General features: G+C 33.3%; 2 protein-coding genes across 2 annotated transcripts; one reads left to right on the forward strand and one right to left on the reverse strand.

Moving 5' to 3' along the window:
• Positions 1-817: 817 nt before the first annotated feature.
• Positions 818-6,953, forward strand: LOC141671999 (IAA-amino acid hydrolase ILR1-like 6). Its single transcript, XM_074478475.1, has 5 exons — positions 818-1,421; positions 4,880-5,005; positions 5,242-5,556; positions 5,900-6,028; positions 6,256-6,953. The coding sequence occupies exons 1-5, from the start codon at positions 924-926 to the stop codon at positions 6,622-6,624; spliced, it is 1,437 nt and encodes a 478-aa protein (XP_074334576.1). The 5' UTR covers positions 818-923; the 3' UTR covers positions 6,625-6,953.
• A 461-nt stretch (positions 6,954-7,414) lies between these two features.
• LOC141672000 (uncharacterized) lies at positions 7,415-9,450 on the reverse strand. Its single transcript, XM_074478476.1, has 2 exons — positions 9,267-9,450; positions 7,415-8,957 (listed from the first exon to the last, which is right to left on the reverse strand). Exons 1-2 carry the CDS (start codon positions 9,267-9,269, stop codon positions 8,052-8,054), a joined length of 909 nt encoding a protein of 302 aa, XP_074334577.1. The 5' UTR covers positions 9,270-9,450; the 3' UTR covers positions 7,415-8,051.
• Positions 9,451-14,653: the final 5,203 nt, after the last annotated feature.

Genomic DNA, 14,653 nt, shown 5'->3' on the forward strand with positions numbered 1-14,653 from the left:
CTTTAAAAAATACGGTAAAAATTACATAAGAACTGGACGTTGCATGAAGCTACATAAGATTGTAAATGATACATTTTATATTTTTTGGAAGATAATTAATTTATTAATCGAAAGTCATACAACATCTACAAAAATATTTAGAATTGAGCAAACACATTGAAATAGAATAAATCATAATTTTATTTATCCAAACTCCGATTGTTGAGCAAGTTCTCAACTGTGGTACATCTCTCGCTAATATTCCTAACTTATATAACCTACACATGCTTTTTTGGAGAGGTAATCTAACAATTTGTTAAAACCGTAAAAAATGTACGTAATTGATTTGTCAAAACGTATTCGAATAAGTGATCATGATTATAATTTCATACAACTCAAATCCATTATATAAACTCCCGCATATCTCTATCCGAATACAAAAATAAACTGATTTTAGCATGAAGAGAGAACAATTCCATAATAGAAAAAACCCATATATGGGATTATAACATTCGCAATAAAAAGATACATTTTTAAAAAGAAAAGAAAATTGATAAAAAACAAGAAAAAGGGGCTTATCATCAATTAATCAAATGATCTAAGATATCCCGAAAAGTTTCTTTAAAGGTTTTAGGGAGGGCGAGAGAAGAGATGAGGTTATGTGACAATTCATATTGCATATAAAGGCACTTGGATATTTTTGAATTTTTTTTTATTTTTGTTTTTATATTTCCAATTTAAAATACTTTAAAAAAAAATTAGCACAAAAAGTAATAAAATTTTGATATATTCACGTATGTCCTCCCTACAATTACCCCACGTTTTATATCTATCAATCAACTCATTCTTTTTTCCCTCCCAAGTCCCCATAAACATCATTTCTCCATCAATACTCCTCTACTTTCCCTCCCTCCTTTCCTCCACTTTCCTTCTCTCTCACACACATGGATTTCATCTCTCTCAATCTCTCTCCATCTCTCCACTGCAATACCATCATATTACATATTTTCACATGCTTATTATTAGTATCATCATCCACCACCTTAAAATCCGATCATGACCTATCGTACATAGAATCTTCAGCCTTTTTCAAAACGGATAAAAATTTATCCGCTACTGTTTCTTGTGTCCCGATAATCTCACCCCCGAAAATCAACTCGGACTGCGAAACATGGACCAAGGAGTGCTCGGAACAAGTGATGCAGGTAACGAAAGAAACAGGGTTTGTAGAGTGGATAAAGGGAGTTAGGAGGCAAATACACGAGAATCCTGAGCTAGCTTTTGAAGAGCATCAAACGAGTCAACTCGTGAGAGATGAGTTGGTGAAACTCAGAATCAGCTTTCGTTTTCCTTTGGCCATTACAGGGATTCGTGCCACTATTGGGACGGGTGCGCCTCCTTATGTTGCACTTCGAGCTGATATGGATGCTCTCCCCATCCAGGTTTTTTTATTACTTTTACATACTTTTTAGGTATACATGTTTAGAAGGTTTGACGGTATATTTAAAATATTTTTTTTTTTAAATTTTTTTTTATGAATAAAATTTTTGATCTCAATTTTTTTATTCAGAAATTTTTTTCTTAAAAATAATAATTCTAATTATGTAATCAACTCAAATATGTGTTAAAAAGTCAAACGTTATATATTAAAAAAGTGAAAAAATATTATATTTTTTCGCTTTTTTGAAATCGAAAGTTCAAATATGAGTTGGAAGCACAAAAGTTAAAGTCAAATATTAACGAGAATGCTTGCATATAAGTTAAGCCAACTTATTTTACGAGACTATCATGTTTCAGCCCGTCAGTATATGAAAACAGGAATGTTTGGACTTTGGGGTAATTTAACTAATTAAAAATTATTATAATTATAATCTTATAGATATTAAACTAATAGAGTATAGATAAAAACCATGCAGTGCACTGTGCACAGAATAAAAACTTGTTATTATAATATTCTAGACGGTGGACGTATTAGACTTGTCTTGTTGACCAATAATGCACTCACAATTTATACCACGTGCGTGAAAACGAAAGGCTACAGTGCACCCGATCAAAAGTACTAGTAAACTAAAGTTTGTGCCCCCGGTGACGTGGAAAATATTCCATGCGTTATTTTCATCCAATTGTGCTTGTGCACAGTTAAGAGAGTCACTTTTTGGTTGTTTGTCATTCAAATGTAAATTTTATATTTTTTTATTTATAATTTTAAAAATTATGAGGAAGTAGTAAGATACCTTCGAGAGTCGAATCGAGACGATCTAATGGAAGTAGGATTAAAAATAATTTTGGCTGGAGTCGTAAAATAAAACTTATAAGTTCATAATATATTTTGTAGATGAATGATTATATGTATAATTTTAGTTAAGAAGGAAGGTAAGTAAACTACTAATAAAAAAGGTTGATACTGAAGTTTAAGAAATTTGAGTGAAGCTGGTAGGAGTATTAATTTAGAGATATTATGGAAAAGAGAGTAGTTGGGAGGTCGAAAATAGTGGAAAACATGTGATACATAATATATGAATGTATTTAGTAAAGTGAACTCAGATGGGAAAGAAAGTGGACCACTGTATTATATAAACCATGTTCTTATTATAGCGTAATAGAATCACAAGTCTAACTGCCTTCCGTTGTTCTCAAGTTTCTTCACATTTACTTTAATGGTCAAGGACCACCTTTGATTTTGAAGATCCAACAACGTTTGTACGCCCAGAGTACTAGGACTAGTATTAAACTAGTATAATTGTCGTCGGTGAGTGGACCGCATGGTGGTTATAACTGAGTTCATGTTATGGCGTCGAGTTGTCATTGCAGTGACAAATTTATACTCCTTTGCATCCCATTCGTTTTGGCCACATTTCATATTCTGTCTGTTCCAGAACTATTATTCACATTCAGATTTAGTTAATATGGTAATTTAATTGTTAATTATGTTAACATTTTTTGAAAGGTAGTACATTTGTTGTAACTATTATTTTATTTAATAAAATCGAATAAAAGATGTAAATTTGATTGGTGACAAAATAAGTGGGAGACGGAGGGAATGTTCTATTCTGTTGGTATGGTAAGTTTGTAACACATGATCAATATATGTTGATCTGCGTTCGTCGAAGAAAGTTACTCTAAATTTTACAGTTTAGTAGTAATATCATTTTGAATTTTGGTCGAATAAAACCGGATTTACATAATTTAGTAGTAACTAGTGATTAGTTTTTTTGCTAGTTGGGAAGAACGTTCCAACTCCTAACTGAGCTGGTAAGAAAAACAGAGGGAGATCCAGGTTCAATTGTTGCCAAAATTCATGCACATAGAGAAGGTCAATTAAATGGGAAAGCTAGGGGACAATCGTATATTATATAGCAATTTACTCTTATAGACACTGCAGTTGCGCAACCATTACACCCATTTATATGCATCCTGGAGGACCACCTTACTTTTAAAGAACGACCACATTTGTAGTTTTGTATACAGAGCAGTTGAGTCTTGGATGAGTAGCATCTATGGTTGTGTGAGAATGATACACGTATTAACCGTTAATTCTTTAGAGTTTTGCTTGAGTATGTAATTTAAGATACAATCTAATTTAAATAGAAATCTAACGTTAAATCTTAACCTGTAGTGATTACTGATTCTCTTCAGTCCAAAAATAAAAGAAGATTCCAGTGATAATTAGAGTTCAGATACTTCATTAGCAATTTTTATTAGACGTGTTTCGGTCAACATTAGTATGATCATTACTTTAGAGAGCGTTTGAAAACTTGCATTTCATTTCAAATGACAGTATTTGAGTTGTCATTTCAAATTTTCATGTTTATACTAATATTTGAATGTCCTGGATTTCAAATGAAATCCAAATCCAAATTCTCAAACAGCTTATTTGATCAAATCCAGAATTTCAAATCAAATTCCGTTTTCCAAACGGGCCATTAAGGCATTGGAGGTAATTGCTTGTATAAATTTGCGTTGGAGGTATTCGGGTGGACTTCTTGAGGTGGTTAATATATTTTTGTAAAACAGGATCAATCTGTGTTGATCTGCGTTTGTCGAGGAAAGTTACTCTATCATTTTTATAATTTAGTAGTAATCTTATGTTGAATCTTGGTCAACTTTTGCTGGATTTTCATTATTCAGTAGTAACTAGTATTAGTTCATATTTTTTCTAGCGAGAACTGATGTTCAAATCCTAACTGAGCTTTTAAGGAAAACAGAGGTAGACGATAGGTCCAGGTCGGAATGTTGCCAAAATTCTACACACTGCAGTTAGGTCTTAGGAGTCAGTGGACCATCGTGTATTATATAACGATTAACTTCTTTTACTATAAAACTGCAGTTTCCCAACGATTACACCCATTTATTTGCATCATAGAGGACCACCTTGCTTTTTGAAGAACAACCCACATTTATAGTTTGAATGCAGAGTAGTTGAGTAGTGCATGAGTAACATTTGATGGTTGTACATAGTTATGTGAGAGTGATAGACATATTAAAACTTCTACCTTAATTATTACGAGTTTTGCTTGAGTATGTAACTTAAGATACTCCATTTTTAAAAAAAATTAGAAATCTAACGTTGAATATCAACCTCCAGTGATTACTCCAGTCCAAAAATGAAATAAGATATAAGCGATGATAAGAATTCAGATACTTCATTTAGCAAAATTCATTAGAATTGTCTTGGTCAGCTTAAGTATGATTATTCATCCTATCAAAAAAAGTATGATTATTTCTTTAACTTAGGTATTAGAGGTAATTATATAATATAATGTTGCGTAGAAGGTTTCTGGGTAGGCAGATTGAAGTGGTTAAAATATGTGATGGTAGGAATATTAAGTTGGTATCATCAATGATATAACAGATTTTCTCCTTTTGGTAATTTATTTCATAAAGTTTGTAACTTTTATAGGAGGCTGTTGATTGGAAGCACAAGAGCAAAGTTGCTGGAAAAATGCATGCTTGCGGTCACGATGCGCACGTTGCAATGGTACTGGGGGCAGCTAAAATTCTGAAAAGCCGAGAGAAGCATTTGAAGGTATGTAGTACCTGTAACAACACTTAATGTTTGTTTACATTAGCTATCTCTTTTAGATGGACTTGCCTAATTTCAATAATGGAGAACTTAATCAATGTTTGTGGTGGTTCCTCGATCACTTGACCTGTAAACTTAATCGACTAATTGGCTGATTCAAATATTTATAGGAATGACATGTATAATATAGCACATTTTTTTTACTGAATATCGCAAGTACCTTCATGATGAATTTGTAGGGGACAGTGGTAGTGTTATTCCAGCCAGCAGAGGAGGCAGGGAATGGTGCAAAAAAGATGATTGAGGATGGGGCTCTTAAAGATGTGGAGGCTATATTTGCAGTTCATGTATCACATCAGCATTTAACAGGTGTGATCGGTTCAAGACCGGGTCCTTTGCTTGCTGGTTGCGGAATTTTCAGAGCTGTCATTACTGGAAAACAAGGCCCGGCGGGGGATCCACACCACTCTGTTGATCCTATTTTGGCTGCTTCTGCTGCTGTCATTAGTTTACAAGGGATTGTCTCTCGTGAATCCAATCCATTAGATTCTCAGGTAACTTTTTTGCTTCAAATCTCACCATATCTCAAGTTTTACATTGCAGAGTGCAGTACTTAATCCGTTAAGTACCACATATAATCTAGGGACTGGCATGAATTAAAAAAGACATCAAAAGTAACAAAATCATTTTATGTATTTTTAAAACTGAGGAAGTACTAATTGGCCGCTCAAAGAACTAGACATAATAGTCAATTATGTGTGCATGCTGATGCTTTGTACTTTAAAACAGGGTTAACTACCACAAATATTAGAAATGATTCTAGAGCGATTCAAAATTTTCAAATTTCCTCGCATTCACCTATATAGTAATTATACTTTAGACAATTTATTCTGTCAGGTGGTCTCAGTGGCTTCATTCATAGGAGGAGACGACCTTGGGATGATAGCTGATTCCGTAATTCTTAAGGGTACTTTAAGGGCTTTCTCTAACACTAGCTTCTACCAACTCATGGAAAGGATAGAGCAGGTAACTTTTTTATCATGTTGCATTATTAATTATTTTCTAAATTTATACTGGATTATGATGGTCCCTTAGCACTGGGAAAATACTACAATACCAATTTAGAACGGAGGAAGCAAGTCAGTAAGGTTACTAAAGAAATCTATGTAGATTTCTTTCAAGAAGCTTAACGCATCATTCTGACACTCTTTATCAAGATCATGAATAAAAGAAACCGTGTTGATGTGAAACAGGTAATTATTAACCAAGCGAACGTCTTCAGATGCTCAGCAACAGTAGACTTCTTTAAGAAACAAAGCACAATATATCCACCCACCGTCAACGACAATGAAATGTATGAACACGTCAGAAAAGTTGCCATTGATTTGCTCGGGCCAACAAATTTTCAAGTAGTCCCACCAATGATGGGTGCAGAAGATTTCTCTTTCTACTCGGAGGTAGTGCCTGCAGCATTCTATTATATAGGTATAATGAACGAGACTTTGGGTTCAACGCACACTGGGCATTCACCTTATTTCATGATCGACGAAGATGTTCTTCCCATTGGTGCTGCAACTCATGCTGCTATTATTGAAAGATATCTTAACGAGTATCATTCCTAAACAAGCTGTCTCCGTTCTTCATCGTTCAATATTTGTTTCTCTAACCAAGTCGCAAAGAAAAAACTGTCTGACGTACTTGACTCTTCTTTTGAAGTTGTAGCAAGGAACAAGATTGAGTAGCTAGGTTTTCATGTATGTTAATATATATTACTAGTAATTTAGCTATACAAACGTATGTTTTTTAATGTGCTCATGCTTCGTTTGACTGAAACGAGCAAAATGAAGTTCTGGGAACCTGTAATCAATCAGCTAATAGCTTCCACAATTGTGCAAAATTTTCTATCGGGAAATAATGGAAATTCTAATATGATAGAGAAGAAGCTTTATGATGCAACCTTGAAAGGTGATGGGGAGACCTTGGAGGCGTTGATGCGAGAAGATGAGCTCGTTCTTGCCCAATTTTCGGTCACTTCTTGCTTTAACAAAACTCCCCTGCATCTAGCTGCCATGCTAGGTCACTTTGAGTTTGCAAAGTCTCTTGTACGATAAAAGCCAAGCTTTTGTATGTGGACTTGCAAAATCGTTCTTCTCTTCATTTGGCATCTGCAGATGGTTATGTAAATGTATTGTGAGAATGTTGTTAGAAGAGGATTCAAGTGTATGTCTGGTTCAAGACGAGGATGGAAGAACTCCTCTTCATCTTGCTATATCGAATGGTCAATACGAGTGCATTCTCCTCGTACCATCAAGCTTGATATTAACCTCTGAGTTACCTATATAGGTTCAATCAACCATTGTTCCTACATACATAACAAAACACATACTCAATTTCCTCAGAAGAAATGTCCTGCCATCTTCGACAAGTATCCAACATATACACAGTAAGACATGCGGTCATTCGGAAATCAACTAATTCTCCATCATATTTTTCAAACAAGGTTGATTGGAACAAATTGAGATAACTTTGGGGGTTCTATACCAAACTTGAAGGTGCTAGATTAAACTTGTATTTCTAGTGTCAATTCAACTTGTAGCAGCTGTTTTCCACAAGCTCCTCGGAGTCGTGAGTTCCCTCACCTGACTGCATTGCTCATACACTTCCAAGTCAAACCATATTTTGCTCAAATTTGGCTCATTCAGAATCGAAATTTAAGATCATGTTCATGTTCAACTCATCTAGAAACCAAAATCAAAGTTGGGTCAAATAGAGAAAATGACACGAGCTCATATAAGTTGACAAAAAGACATTTGTTACACAATTGTAGCCATACCATCACATCGGCAATGCACAATTCGTTACAAAATGGTAGACCTAATATATTTAAAAACATAGTCCGTCAATACATTCCAAATTATCCTTAAAAAAACCAGTCTTGACAATGCCAACATAGATAAAATATAAACAAACTCTGAATTGCAAATTAACTGCATTAAATTATTGATGTTTGTCCATCCAGTAACATCGACACTTTCTTGCCACAATTTTTTCAGTTGGCTTGTGCCTCAGGTTCTCTGGGCTTTCTCACAGACTTCCACTCGACTTTCACTTTAACCTCACCTGTTTTTTCTACGAAGTCTATAAGATAATCATTTCGTCCATCTCTTTTAGCATCAAAAATCACAATCCTCTGAACCATCTTATCGCCATCCTCGATTTCCTTAACATTGTTGGAAGCATTGAGGCTAAATTCGAGAATGAGTTGAGATTTCAACGGCACAGCTACAATATGTCGGGAAAATGGAATGGGTATATCATGTCCTGTACCCACTTTCATTTTCTCACCATGCCCCTTGAGAAAGATGAGGCTTGAATATGCACGATCATCGATTGCACTTGTCCTTGCAGCTATAACACCATAAAGATAAAATGGATCAGAGTAATTGGTTAAGGTGACACTCACATGAGCTTCCACGGCATTCTCAAATATAGCATAGAAAAGCGTGAGGTATCTGGTGCCATCTTCTGACAAGAGGTCCTCTGTCAGCGGAGTAGAAAGCATATCATGCCGGGGATACTCAATAGTCACTTCTTCAAAGATGACCCCAAACAAATTGATGTTGACCGAAAATCCATTTTTGGCGCAAATTGATGCTTTACTGGGACCATTGGGTATAATGTGGTCCAAAGATCTTATTAGCGGAACCCTTCTCATACTTCTCAAATTTGGCTTGCTTATCAAACTTAATGGCATGTCATCGTTGTAGCCTTCAGAAGTGTTCTCATCATCCTTGTTGCCTTCAAAAGTGTTGTCTTCAAAGGTGGTATCATCGTCTAGGGCCTTACCATTGAATAAGTCATGACAACCATTTGTTTTATCCTTGCACACAATTGTGCCTCGCAACTTATCATCGGGGCCTTTCTCATATACTACCCTGTACACCTCAGCTAATTCCTTCAACACCAAAAAAACAGACATATACGTAAGGGTCTAATAGATTATAAACCTAAACACGAAAGAAATAAGGAATTCAACCTCCAAAATACACAAACACATATTGATGAGAATGTAAAACCTCAGTTAGCAAAAAACAATTAAGGAACCTTAAAATGTAAATTGAAGTTTAAAGAAAGAGGACATAATAAAAAGAATTAAGTGATATAAATATTACATACAAAGATAAGGAAAGAACAATTAAGAAACTAAAATTCTTAAGGGTATCCCAGTATTATCGACTTTAGCCCATGCTGATTTTTCACTCACCATTGCTATACATGTGCACTATTCACTATTGACTCTATGATTGGAATTAGTTGAGAGAGTGTGGGGAGAGGCAGATGAGCACACATGAAAACTTTAAATCTTTCAGGAGACATGTTAGGAGCTGATTTTGAGAATTATGTATTTAAGGTCAAGAATTATGGCATAGAGGGTGGTGGATAGAGAATTAGAGAGTGTACATCCTATTATCTTTTTGTTATTAGTCCAACATTCTTTCTTCTGATTTCCTAATCACAAGGAAAAAAATAGAGTCAAACTTGAATCTTAAAAGTTTATAGTACTTTCTATTTAATTATTTTTTTTTCAGAAAAAAACAACCTGTCTCAAATAAATAAATATAATGTAAATAACTGATATTCAAATCCACACCATAAGCGACATACATGAAAGGTTTGCGCCATAGAGCATCTTCGATATCCTCTTAAATTGACTCTTATCTTCAAATTTGAGGATGAAAGTGTATTTTTTAACTCGAAAAGGCTCTTAATGATTTTTAAAATCATTAATAGCTTCTTCTCTCTCCCTTAAACTCCTCAATTTTAAGGGCTCCGTTCACCATCTTAACTAATAAAGCATCTCCAACAAACTATCTTTTCAGTTTAATCTCTTAACTCATAATTTGAGGGAAAACAAAAATGTTGCTCCAAGAGATTTTTAGCAGCTCTAAAATCAGAAAAGTCTCTACTCTCTCGTCAATTTTAAGAGCACAATGCCAATCTTTTAATTACTGATTATTAACGTTTGTGAAAAAGGGTCAGATACGCTTTTTAAGATGAATATAAAATATAGTTATATAATTTATTTTAATTTTTCGTTTTCAAAATAAAAATTGAATGTTTTAATTTTTATTCAAAAAAAAAATAAAAATGATTTATACAACTATACTTTATATTCAAATTAGAATGTATATAAGACACTCTCTAACATATGTTAATAATGGTTGGGACGGGGGAATATAATTATATCATATATTCATAACTACACTTACTTTCTCCTAGACCAGGCAATTTTTCACACGAGACGAAAACGACATGAAAATTTCGTGTTTGGTTTTAAGTTTTGAGTACACGACACGAAAATACATGAACACGACTCAAATTTCGCGTTCGTTTTGTATTTACCACCAGGTACACGACACGACACGAAATAAACGAAATAAATGTAATAAATGTACATACATATATATATATATTTCATAATATAATTTACAAGGAGTATTCAATAATTATAACATATATTTTATATACAAAATACAATTTATTATTTTTAAAATCGAACCTCATAAACTGTGAGTTCCACGTGTGAGTCCTGTGTGATAGTCAAAGCTGCCGCAAGGTCTCGCCAAAGCGAGTCGAAAGAGACTGTAATAAATGAAGATCATGAACATTCCAATTTATATGATCCAGTAAGATTTCATATTATCAGTCATCTAGTTCATTAATTGTTCTATTTGCTCAGATTTTAATTTTGCTCATCTGACTTCAAATGAAGACGAAGCGGACCAGATGAAGAATGAAAACACCGGATCAACAACGAAAAGTTTTGTGAAGCTAGAGAAAGAGAGGAACAAGGGGGCAGTAAGATGAATAAGATTTGTAAAACTTTAAAATTTCGTGTACCGATTCGTGTATCAAATCATGTTTATTTTGTGTACATTTCATGTTCTTCGTTTCTCCGTGTACCATTTCGTATCGTTTCGTTTTCGTGTGTACGAAAATACACGACAAAATTTCGTGTACCTCAGTTCGTGTGTCGTGTCTGGGCATTTTTGAATCGTGTCGTGTTCATTTTGCAGATTGTGTACACGACTACAAATCGTGTCGTGTTCGTATCTACCCGCCAAGTACACGAAATACGAAAGTACACGACACGAATGTTTTTACAGATCTACTTTCTCCTACACCTACTTTTGTACTCTTATAAATTCACTTTCTCTCTCCAAGTACTTTTGTACACTTATATATTCATTATGTTTTTAATAAATAAATAGCTGATTCAGTCTAAAAAGTATTACTAGAGATGAACACAATTTATATTCTTTTTTTTATAAAGAGTCTAGTTAGGTACTTTATGCCTCACATTATAATTAAGGTCACCGTATATTTCCCTGGCCCCAGACACCTCTAATTCATCGAAATATGGACATGCACGAGAGGGTTCAATGTGTTAAAGTAACCGGCAACACTAAAACTTTAAAGTTGTAGAGGAAGTTCCGAACATAATTTTATACTCTTTAACACTCACCCTAGATCATACAATACTTTTTTGCTATGATTGACAACAAAAATTACAACCAATTTCAATACACACACCAACAATAAATACTTAAATTAAATACTCGAACCCGAGTCACTCCCTAGACCGATAATCGGTCACACTAAAATCTTAAGATGGCAGAAAAATGCCCCAACATGAACTCTTTAACACAATGGAATATCAAGGTTCAATACTAAAGAAAAAAAGAAGGTAAAATAAAACATGTATATATAGCGGAGTTGGATTCACCGGAGAACTAAAAGGCTGTCAATATACATACAATACAAAGACAATGATAGAGAGAGGAAAAAAGAAGAAAATAATTTAAAAGGAATGTTGATCAACAAACCATAGACGCCTGACCCTGAGATATGACTGAGAAAACTTGAGAAGATGAGAAACACGTGCCCTAATTCCACCCCTCTCTTGTTGATAAATTATTTTGTCTACCAACCCGACACCCTCACCATTTAGGACGTGAGTTTGCCGTGCTTAAGCATGATGGCCTAAACCGATTTTCTTTATATAAACGACTGCCCAGTCACCTCAGATAACAAATACTATGAAATTATGACAAAATCTACTGGAATTATATATTTATATACTATTAGTAAAAGGAATCGACAGGTTCTCAAGCCGATACGAGTGATCTTAATTGCATTCTGATTTTTTTAGCATTTCCTTATGTAAATATGGATATCTTGTCTCTTGATCAATGAAATAGTTCTGCTTTTGACTCTAAAAAATGGTTAAATCAGGTAATAATCCATTATTATGTAATAAATTAGTAAATTTACTAAAATAATATTTATATTATTCTCAATTTCAACATTATTACTCTAACTAGGTGAAAAAACCGCGTTTCGCGCGATTCTAGAAATGTGTTTCAAAAAATTTAAAAAGTATAAATAAAGTATGTAGATAAATATTTTTCAAATGCTAAAAAAATGTTGCAAAAAATTAAAAAATCTCACTTACATTATTTATTGCAAATTTTTTTTAACAGTGTACATGATATACACTATGCGATTCTTTTCAAACTGTGAGAAGATTTTGTATTTCACCTTGCAGCACGCGAGCATCAAATGCAAGGGTGGATCAAACATGCTAAAACTTAAATCTATGTATAAATTAAACCCCGTTGGATTGCTTTAAAAAAAGAAGAACATTACTCACAGACTGTGATTATCAAGATGAACTATTAACATAAAAGAAAAAAATATGCCAGAGTCTCTAAACTAACACTTAGGTAATTACACAGAAATTAAACTAATACAAAAAGATACACTAGTTACATGTAGAACTTGTAGTCCTCGTTCCAAATTCAAGGTCATAATTTATATTTTACAAAAAAAATCGATATTATAAATAGTTAATACTCACCAATATAGTAAGCACAAATAAAAAATAATAACATTCTTACATCATTCAACAACTCCCATATATGTCTTTATTTCAGTTTTAGATCTACAAGTACATTGTCATCATATACTCTCTCTAAAGCCAACCAAAATGCAAAGTAATAAGGTGAACTAAATGAACTTGTCATTCTTTCTTTAGCACTGGCATAGAAATTTTACATTCCATGATAAAGTCCTTTAGATTAAAAATGAAAACCAAAAAATGTTAGACTAAAATAGAAAAGAATCTTGAATACTAAAGAGCAAAACTATCATAATAGAAATGGTGGTACCTTTTGGTGCCAAAAAATAAAGAGAAAATGTAAATCATGATACTGTTTTAAAATAAGGAGATACATATGTAAACAACAATAATTTCCATATTGAGACAAGGAAGTGGAGAAGATTACATAAAGTTGAGAACATTGTTGCAATTATAGATATGAAATAGTTGAAGTTTGCAAGTTGGTATGCCTTGTAATAAATTGGCAACTAAGGTATATGCATGTCGAAAGCCACTACATGAACATGATAAAACTTGGACGCAAAAGAAAACACGAAAAATGAATAATAAAACGAATAGCCTGTCATGCCACGCACCTTATATTTCAGTCATTTTCTATCTTTTTTTTCAAGGATTATAATTTTTACCTCTGTTAGGCACAAACAACCTTTTTGCTTCTCGGCATCAAGCACAATTACATATATATCGGCAAATATCACACAATATAAATCAACACAAATATAAAAATTTATCAGGTTTAAGAGAAGTAATGTTTAACATCTTAATACTTTTGAACCTTTAGTACCAACAAGTGATTTTGGTAGCCTTGAGTACAGCAGAGATGTCTGTAACGGTTTAGTTATACATCAAATTGCATTATCAAAACTTTAATCAAGTCATAAAAACTTAAAAGGTTAATGGTATGTGTGCAAAGTGTGTATTATTATAAATCCAAACCTTAGAGTAACCAAAGTCGCAGATCTTAAGGCGAGGAGCTGGATACTTCTTCAATCTATAAAGCACAAAAAAAAATTAAAAAAATTATTTTTACAGAGTGCAGGGCATCCTTCAAAACTACACATGTATTAAAAGTTTAAATAAAATCCAAATAAAGATGTTATAAACCACAATGTTGAAGTTACTGTGGTTTCAATTCATAAATATTGAAAATGGAAAATGATAATGTAGTTAGATATCTTTAATTAATACAATATATAACTAAAAGGTCAAAATCAGTCAACTCTGGAATTGTGTTTGCATTTGAATCTACATTTTGTTTTTGTTGTCACATGTATTTTATCAGATCAGGGTAGTAACACCGATTAGGTAAAGGTTAATTTCATGGTTGAAATAATAAATTACCGGAAGAAAATAACTATATAACCATAGCTTTGAACATGATGCATTTTGATCCCATTCCTAAAGTTATTTCAAGACCCTTGACTTTCGAGTTATAAATAAGGGAAAGGAAAGCCAGGTCTCCCACTACTCCTCAAAGCAAGCCAAACCAATATTTGTTTATAGAGCGGACATTATTATTAAATACCAACATCAAACCCCAGCTAAAACTATATTCAAGAAAATTTCGAATGACATGTCTATAATAATACAAGTTTTCTTTAGGAATGTAACTAAAAAAGGCAAATTACTATATTCACAATGACTTGCATTAAACAATACATATATACAACACTAAATGAGAGCTCCAA

Source organism: Apium graveolens, chromosome 7 (assembly GCF_009905375.1).
Source record: "Apium graveolens cultivar Ventura chromosome 7, ASM990537v1, whole genome shotgun sequence".
Lineage (NCBI taxonomy): Eukaryota > Viridiplantae > Streptophyta > Magnoliopsida > Apiales > Apiaceae > Apium > Apium graveolens.

Excerpts from the sequence above, each read along its gene's own strand:
- LOC141671999 (XM_074478475.1), top strand. The coding sequence starts at position 924 with ATGGATTTCATCTCTCTCAATCTCTCTCCATCTCTCCACTGCAATACC. Across the intron at positions 1,422-4,879 it reads TGGATGCTCTCCCCATCCAG|GAGGCTGTTGATTGGAAGCA; the intron begins GTTTTTTTATTA and ends TAACTTTTATAG. Across the intron at positions 5,557-5,899 it reads CCAATCCATTAGATTCTCAG|GTGGTCTCAGTGGCTTCATT; the intron begins GTAACTTTTTTG and ends TTATTCTGTCAG.